Consider the following 9,464-nt stretch of genomic DNA (forward strand, 5'->3'; position numbering starts at 1 on the left):
TTCAATTGAGTTTGTTTCAGTAATTAGTTATGCAGACTTGGGGAGGGGACTCATTAACCCACCAACCTAATCGGGGTGGCAGAATTCCTTTGTGTACCACTCTATTTGGGTGGCTTATATGCTCCCCCCAACCTAAGTTCATTTCTGTGTCCCTCACATAGACTAAATGGGATGGGTGAGCTTTGCATGGCTTTTAGAATGAGAGGTTAGTGCTTTTCAGAAGGGAAATATGATTTCTTTGTGTCTTCTGGTAGGTGAAGTAACTCTGGACTCCCTAGTATCAGAAGCTTTTGTGCGTTTCTTTGTGGAAATTGTGGGGCACTACTCATTACACATGCTTGTTACTGAGAAAGGAGAGCGAGTGTTCCAACGGGAGCCCTTCCGGAAGTCCCACACCTCCCGCAGTGTGCGCCATTTCCTTGAAATCTTCATGGAGACACAAATGTTTGCTGGTTTCATACAGGATCGAGAACTCCGGAAGAGTGGGGTTAAAGGTGGGACCAACAAATCCTGCTGTATATTCTGCTTTGTGTATAACAAAAATGTTACAGATCTAGAATTATTTTATGTCTGTAGTCTGTGCTTTGTTCTCTTGAGGAGATCTGGAAGATAGTGTTGCCTGAGCCTAGAAATCTTGCTAGTACATTGCCATCCAAAAGCATTTTCGATTGATGAGGCTTGGAAAAATAGAGTGAATTCAAGTGGTTTAAGGACTTTTTTTTTGCTGCCTTGGCGACCTTACCCTGTTAAAAGTATCTTCTAGAAATTAGCTGTTCGAAGATGCTAGCTTTGCTGGTTGTAAGATTGCCGAAGATTGTTTATGAATTTAAAACCAGTATGTCAAATGCTTCACACAATAACACTTTATTAAAACAGATGAAAAACCTACACATATAGGTATGAGAGGTTGGAAAAGTTATTTTTTCAACTATAATTCCAAAAGTATAATTCCTGTTAGTCACGATAACTGTAAGAATCTGGATTTGGATTTTTTTTTTTAAAATCAACTTTCCCAAGCACTGGACAGCACCTTTCAGCATGATGAATAGAAGAGGAGCTCTTCATTTATGGCAATATCACAACTGGAGATGACGGAGACTAAAGGTGTGGCTAAACAGCATGGAAAATGTGATTGGATCCATAGTTTTTCAAATTTGGTTTCCATAGGTGAAATCACTGTTGCAGTCCAGATAATAAACAATTTGCAGAAGCTCACACAAGTAGAGCTATATCTGCATGCCACTCCAACAGGAGAAATTGCCTTCGACAAGGTGCTAATTGGCAAATTTTTTACCCCTTGTTCTTAACTTTTATTTTCCCTAAGTGACCTAATGATACCCTCTTACAATGGGGCCTTCAAAGCCTTTTAAAAAGTGCAGCAAACACTGTTTGAAGACAAGGAGTGCTCATTTTGGAGAAACTGGCACACCTTTGCCTTTGGATTAGGCGATCACATAGAGCAAAAAGTGGAGAAAAGTGATGCTGCCTGTCAGAGCAAATTTAAATTTCCTCTGCTGGATGAACAAAAAAAAAGATGGTTCCTCATGCCAAAGAGACAATTCCACAGTGGGCTTCCCTGCATTGAGCTTTCTGTTGTGTACTCTCAGGGTTTTGATTTGAATTTATGTATGCTCAGTCCTAAGCAAATTGCAGGCTAATGGCCAAAGTAGTCACCCCTAAATCCAGTGTTATGCAGAAGGACTTCCACTCACACAATCGGAATTTCTGTTTGCCTCCTCACTGCTTTATTCCCCGAAATCTGCTTTGCAGGGTACATGGATGGAGTTGTAGGGCAAGGGAAAATTAGTTCTATTAGTAGGGTTTGACCACTGGTGAAAATACATTACCTCAGTAAATGCACACAGAATTGAGGTGCTTACCAGTGATGTCACATCCAATATTCATACAGTACTTGGGAGTGACAAAGGAGAAATACATTTGAGAAATACATTTTTCAGTTTGCTGCTGAGTGCTTTGCATGGTTCTCAGTATTAGGACTTCTGTTCTTCCCACTTCTTAGCACAAATGGCTGGCAGCATCCTTAGTTTCTTCCCTTCTTTCAAGAAAGAAAGAATGTATTAAGGCTAGAAAATGAACATTTGCATGTGAAAGAACTGACAGATACATATTGCAGAATTTAAAGACTGCTAGCATGGATTTTCAGAAGTATGGAACACTGTATGTGTATGTGAACAGAATTCTAAATTTCTTGTATGTTTCCTTGCTTATTTAAAATGATACATTTTACATTTAAAAAGAAAAGCTTCATTCTACAAAGAAGTGTGTGTCTAAGTGATACTTTTCTTCACTAGGCTTGTTTGAAGTCCGTGCCTTGGAATATTTGGAAACCATTCCAGAGTCTGAGCCAAGTGGGATGAACAAAATCCTTCGCAGTCTGGGTAAATAATGCTAAGCTTTGTTCTTGGCTTCCTTGGTTGGTTGTAATTTGTACAGCTGTTGATTCAAAAAAACCTCAAGCCTTCATAATGGTCTTTTTTGGCTAGGATTCAACAAGGAATTGAACTACCTGTTTCAATGGGCTTACTTTGCAAAATCTTCCTCCTTCATGCAGCTTTCTAAGTTCTAGTACTTCATTTTGGTTAGAATGAGCTGCTTTAGTACTGGAAATGTTTAATATTGTACATGCGTTCCTGCATAAGCTTTAGAAAGAAATATCACCAAAACAGTGTGTATTTCTTCAGGATGAGATGCACTTTTGTCTCATTCCTTGATGGTGAAAGTTTCTTAAACTAAACTTTTAGTGTAGTTTGAGATTTCACCAAGCATATAAGGTTGCATTCTGAAACACCTAAACAGAAATAAATTGCACTAAACGTTGAGAGACTTTCCTCCTAGTTGGTGTGCATAGGATTTGTGCAAGAGGAAATGCTTAGGGTCAAACAGAATGTTTGCAGTACAGCCTTACTCTTATTTTGCCCTTATTCCTCCCTAGTTGATACTCCTTCTCTGGCCCCTTGATATTACTGAAAATGCTTTATTTTTGCTGGGCTCTTTGAGGGTTGTTTTCCACTTCTGCACACCTCAGGTTTCACCTGGCTATCTTGATACCTACCTTTTGCTTCTCTGTCACCCTGTTTTGGCTTTAATGTTGTTTAACACAACTACTTAAATTTCCTGTTAAGGTGATCCATAACAAAACACTGCAATGTTGACGCTTCCAGCCAATTCAGTGTTCCAGATGCTCAAGCCATCTTTGAAGATAGTATATTGAATTATTAGTTTTTGTCAGCCTCTCTCAAAAACTTCAGCATTCTGTACCCACTGTGCATGTTCAGTCTTCAACAGAATGTTTTAGGGGTATTTGTTGTTTTCATAGAATCATGACATTGGCAGGGGCCTATAAGGTCATTGAGTCCAATCTCCTGCTCAATGCAGGAGTACAAATCAAAGGATATCTGCCAGGTGGTTGTCTATGTTTTTCTTGAATACCTCCAGTGTTGGAGCCCTCATCACCTCTTGAGGTAATTGATCCCACTGCCATACTGATCTAACAGTTAGGAATTTTTTCTAATATTCAACTGAAATCTGGCTTCCTGTAACTTGAGCCCGTTGTTGTGTGTCCTGCGAAGGAAAGATCCTGCTCCTCCTCTGTGTGACAACCTTTCAAGTATTTGAAAAAGTGCTATCATGTCTCCTTCCAGTCTTCTTTTCTCAAGGTTAACATTCCCACTTCTTTCAGTTTCCTTATAGGGCTTGGTTTCCAACCCCCTGATCATCTTTGTTGCCCTCCTCTGAACTTGTTCCAATTTGTCAGCTTCTTTCTGTCCTAACCAGTGTCAAATATAGGGGAACTAGTACCTTGCGGGATTTGGAGACTACACTTCTGCATCCTAAAATAGCATTTGCCTTTTTTGTAGCTACATCACAATGTTGGCTCATATTCAACTTGATATCTTTGACAGTTCCAAGATCCTTCTCACTTATAACATTGCTGAGCCATGTATCCTCCATCTTGTAACTGTGTGTTTGGTTTCTTTTTCCTAGATACAGTACTTTGCACTTATCCCTGTTGAATTTTATTTTGTTGTTTTCAACCCAGTGCTCCATCCTATCTAGATCATTTTGAATTTTGTTTCTGTCTTTTAGGATATTAGCTAGTCCACCCAATTTTGTGTCATCCTCAAATTTGATTAGTGTTCCCTGCATCTCCCTGATACAGGCCACTAGTAAAAATGTTGAAGAGCACAGGATCCCTGATTGAGCAATGGGGGATCCCACTTGTTACCTCTTCTCAGTTTGAGAAGGAGCCATTAATCATAATCCTCTGAGTATGATTCTGTAGTCACCTGTGTATCCCCCTGACAGCTGTTCTATCCATCCCACACGTAGTTACCTTGCTAATCAGAATATCATGGGGCATTTTGTCAAAAGATTTGCTGAAGTCAAGATATACTATGTCTGTTCTTCTGAAAATTTAGGAGTTACAGTAAGCATGATCATACCTCACTCATACTGAAATAATAAATGAATGTGCTTGGATGTAGAACTTTAAGGCTATGATCCAAAGAGCTACTTAATGCATATCCAAGAACCTCAGATTTTAGTTTTTCCCTTTATAAATATCAGATCCTATGCTCTGTCACAAATTGCTTCAAAAGCCTTCTTGGTTTCAAAATATTTTTTGTATTTTGAAAAACACAAGCTTGACCCTCCCTTGGGCATGCAGAACAACTGAGCAATTCCTTGGTTCTTGCCTTAAGATGTTGCACTAGATCTGTTTTATCATCTACAGTATTTGTAAACTTCTCACTCAGTGATAAGGGAATGTCTGAACAAATAAACTGTCAAATGTTTAAGTTGTGTTCTTATATTCTTCTAGGTAATAAAATGAAATTTCTACAAAAGAAGTGAGAAGTCGGATGCAGAATTGTTACTTAGCAAGGTTTAAGTTCCAGACCAGCCATAACAAGGTAGCATTGTCTTTCCTGTTGCTGGCATCGATATGGGATTTCTGCGATTCAGCTCAGTTGATCTTCAAGCAGCTCAGAAAAAAGTGCCTCAAATCTGAATGGTATTTTGGCTCTGCCTGTTACTACTGGAGAATTGCTGCAAGAAACTGGGTTTTTGTCTGTTTGTAGGACTGGTGTATAAAAGGAAACTTAGCTGACTTTGTGAATTATATTTCTGTTTAATGCTGCTTGGCCTCTACCTTCAACCACTCTTTTATAAAAGGAGTTCTGCTCAAAGCAATTGAAGAGCTATGTTGATGACCTTTAAAAAGAGAAATAGGCCTGGAGGGGAAATGAATTCACTAACTACAGTACTGCACAGCAGAGATTTCCTACACAAGGAAACTTCCTTTCAACTGGAGAGGCAAACCTATAGGAACTGTTCATCAGTCCTCTTCTGCACAACCTTCTTCTCATATTCTCTACTAATGACCTGGATTCAGCCATGTTGTCTCTTCAACTGTTGATTTTACCTTATATATTGGAAAGCTGTCTATTTTGTAAATGTTGAAAGTAAAGTTGAATATTGAATTGTTCACTCTTTTGGTTTTACGTGCAAGATTTGGCCTGTGCTAGCCATGTCTAATGTACATATTCTCTGATGTTTCTATAAAACTCATCTCCATTACATCAGAGAGTATATACCTCACAAAAGAGTAGTGTTTACTTTGCAAGGAAAACACCATTTGATCCCATGTGGGAGCATGAAAACTTTAAAAGAATATACATGGTAGAATTAAAATGAGCTGGTTTGGCCCAATACAGAAACACAGTTGAAGACAAACAATTTCTTCCAATTGTGTGTTGCTGCAAAACCTCAATGGGATAGAAGTGTTTTATTTCCCCAGAAATATACTTCTGCTCATCTGCCACAGGTATGCTCAGAGCATTCCTTTCTCATCTGAATCTATCTTTGATGTTACCCACGTTGAAGAAATAATTGATTTCTTTTGTCAACCATGACAGGAATTGTTGCCACACTATTTATATGACTAATGACTAAGCCCGTGCCATAATTAAATATGACATGTGAAATATAATATTGTTTTCTTACTAGAGTACTCCAGGTATTCTTGCCTCTGTGGATCTGTTGCATAAAACCACAGACTACTATTCACTGGAGTTTTGCCATATGTTTACATGTAAGAAATTGCCTCAGGATTAATGTGTAGGACTGCTCTGCAGTCTTCAACTGAGTGAAAGATTGCAAATGTAAGAGGAATTCCCTTGACACTTTTAATTGAAGAATGCTGCTGTACCAGACTTATTTCCTCTAGAGTACAGCCAAGCAGAACTCTTAGTTTTGATTCAAAATGCTTTCTGTGGTTCCAAGACATTTTCCTTTTTCGGAAAGGTGCTCCTTGTGCTGATGAGAGGTTTTGAGTATTTGTCTTCTCGCAGCATGCATCGGGGACCATATAGAGAGGAGAAAATGTCAATAAATGATACAGTGATTACATCAGAGAATATATGTCTGAAGTGTCAGTCCTGCCTACATTGTTTGGAGCAGAAAGAACTAAAAAAACCTTGGGGCCTATATTAGGAGTCTTGGAAAAATGCTTTTGAGGTGCATTTGTGTAAGACCAACAAACAATTCTCGTGCATTTTAACTCAGAAGCAAATCCCTCTGAATCCAGTGGGATTTATTTCCAAGTATGTCCTGATGGGATTTTAGCCTAGGCTAGTGAATAGGTGCCATGAAGTTAATGATACATACTTCTGAGTAAGCATGCATAGGATTTTGTCGTGTCCATTTGTCCAGTTTCTTTGGCCACATGTTTTAGAACCACTAACTGACCTAGCTTGCTGCTAAAGTTTTGGTTTGCATGTCTCACATTGCACCTGTCACAGAATTAGGACAGAATCCTGTTAGTAAAAGAGAATTTAATGGTTCTGTGTGATCCCCAGCTTGCAGTTATACAAAGTGGGGACTTCTGCATTAAAAACAACAGGACTTCCTTGTGAATTATGCACACCCAAAAACAAACAAAAAACTGAATGTACAATGGATGTTGTGTGCCTGGTAAAAACAAACAGGATTTGGGTCTAAGATTCTTGATGCGACAAAGCAGTGGCTGGAAACCTATCAATACTCATGCCAGGTTTGTGTAACTTGCTGTAGCTAATTGATAAAGTCAAGGAGCACATTCTGGTTGTTCAGTTGAGCATATGACCAACACATACCTGGCAAATTGTCAGTTAATACTTGGCAAGTTTTGGAAAATTTTACATGAATACCAGTAGGATTCTGGCCAGTGATTTTATAGTATGTTTCAGCACTTAAAAAGAATTGCACCTGAGAGGAGAAAAGCAGGAAGAAATTGGATTCTGTTGTTCATCATACCCACCTTTGAGAAATGATTGTGTTAACTTAGTCCCAGTTCTAATGTTTATTATACCTGTCAACCATTGCACACTCCTGGGTCAGAAATACATGCCTCTCCTTCATCTCCATTAAAACATGTTCTTTCAGACTGTTTGTATCTCTCAACGCTAGTCTTTATCTTGTGTGCTGCTTTTGTATTTTATATTTTGGCCATTTTTTAAAATAAAAGCTATATTTTGAGGTGTACAGAAGAAACTAGTGAAACCAAAAATGTACAGTAACTGTAATAAACTAGGTTCCTTCAGAAACAGGTTCAAATAAAATGTGTTGGGTTTGTATATTGTATCATTTCTTTGGTACTTCCTAGTCTAGGCTGAAATCCTGTCTCTCAATGCTTGGAATTAGAAGGGATGGGAAGGAGGGGCTCTGTGATTATCTCACCAGTAGTGTAACTTTTACATTTTAAAGGAGAAATCTTCAATTTCTGCCTGGGAGCTGCAGTTTATGAAGAATATTGTAACCTGCCTTATGAGTAGTCTTGACAGAAGTGCATCATACCCTCTGACTTTGCTGCCTCTTCCTTTGTACTAACTGAAGGTTTTAGATCAGCCAGAACTGCTTACATCCATTGAGCCCCAATAAATATAGAAAGCCATTGGAGTCTTTGACGGAGATGCAGCATTCCTTTTGCTAGATTGCAGTATGTGCTATAGCGAGAGGAAGCACTCAAGTGCCCTCACATGCTGAGTAGCCCCTCTGAGGCCAGCTGGGCATAGTCCTTGAACCCAGATGCTGCAAGGGTGGACAGCCCACCTTCTCACAATGGGGGTCAGTGTACCATGACCAAGGCATTCCCGAGTCTTTATAGCCCATCTTCCCTACGTTGAAACTGGCAAAGAGGAATGAGACAATAGCCAACTACTACTGTTTCCAGAGTGTGTGTGTGGAGTTACAGTAGGTGCTAAGCAGCACAAACTCTTCCAACCAGCTAATCATGTTACTTCCTTTATATGATAACTGCTCTTAGAACAATAGCTTTGTGAGTTCAGAATGTTTCTTTCTCTGTTCATGGCTCCCACTAAGTTCTCTTCGTAAAATACCATGTAAATGTGTTTTATACAGCAAATTTCCTGATGCAAAGTGAACTCTCTCAATGTGCTGGCAGATCAACTGTTTAAATATCCAAACATACACAGGGCAAGAACACAGAGGGCCATTCTTATTGAGAGCTGATAATTATAGAAGTCTGGGTACAACTACATCGCTGCGATTTGATTAGGAGCCTATATTATGTTTGAAATCAAAGTCAGCGCCCCCATGGGGGTTGCAGATTGGATTGAGAGTTTGTGAAAAGGGCAGCGAGGATGAGGCTTCTCTTGCTGGAGTGCTGTCTGTCATAGACCTGGGAAGTAAGAAGAAAGCGTGTCTAGAACAGCCCAAAGGGGGGGGGGCAGGATAGACATGCTGAGGAAAGGGAATCCAATACCCTGGTGTCAGGCTTGAGGGGGGTGGGTATTGGTGAAGGAAGGGAGAAATGATGGGAAATGAGAAGAAGGAGATAGAGACCCGAGAGGCAGGGCAAGGGGAAGCTATAAAGAGGGATGAGCCTTTGCCGCCAGGGTGGGAATATATATGGATGAAAGAACCCTGGACAGATAGATGGGAGAGGACTGGAGTTCCCCACAAAGAAGCAGATTATAGGAGAAGAACCTCCATTCCAGTTCATCCTTCTTATTGGGGAGGGAGAGAGGCTAAGGAGTGGTGGAGAAAGTTGAGAGAAGAGAGAGAAGGTAGAGGCAGAAAGACAGGTGAGGACAGGATGGAGGATTCTGGAGATGAGAATGGAGGAGAGAAAAAGGGATGGCAAATGCTGGATAAGCAGGGAGATACCCAGTGGGACGGGATTCCCAGAGATAACACTGTGTCCCTGTTGCTGGGTTCGCCAACCCCTACTTTGAAACATTGGACATACCGGTATATTAATCCACCAGGACCCTGGAACAACAGTTGTAAAAACCCATTTGTTATGGACAGTTGGAAACCCCTGATGGCCACGTTGGCTGAAGGATATAAGAACTCAGATTCATTTAAAGACACTGGTTTATTTGTTAAGAGCACAATAAACGTTCCTTTGTTAGAAAAACAATCCGCGTCTGAAGCGTTCCTTT

General features: G+C 39.9%; 1 protein-coding gene across 2 annotated transcripts in view; it reads left to right on the top strand.

Annotated features, from left to right (window-relative positions):
* DENND2C (DENN domain containing 2C) overlaps nucleotides 1-7,634 on the top strand; it is a 77,106-nt gene extending 69,472 nt beyond the window's left edge. For both annotated transcript variants that reach the window (XM_020780559.3, XM_020780558.3), the window contains exons 17-19: nucleotides 255-494; nucleotides 2,313-2,399; nucleotides 4,841-7,634. In XM_020780559.3, the coding sequence (XP_020636218.3) occupies nucleotides 255-494; nucleotides 2,313-2,399; nucleotides 4,841-4,872 (359 nt within the window). In that variant the 3' untranslated portion in view covers nucleotides 4,873-7,634. The remainder of the gene's footprint in view (nucleotides 1-254; nucleotides 495-2,312; nucleotides 2,400-4,840) is intronic.
* The last annotated feature ends 1,830 nt before the right edge of the window (nucleotides 7,635-9,464 follow it).

The sequence above is a fragment of the Pogona vitticeps genome, chromosome 4 (genome assembly GCF_051106095.1).
Source record: "Pogona vitticeps strain Pit_001003342236 chromosome 4, PviZW2.1, whole genome shotgun sequence".
NCBI classification, from domain to species: domain Eukaryota; kingdom Metazoa; phylum Chordata; class Lepidosauria; order Squamata; family Agamidae; genus Pogona; species Pogona vitticeps.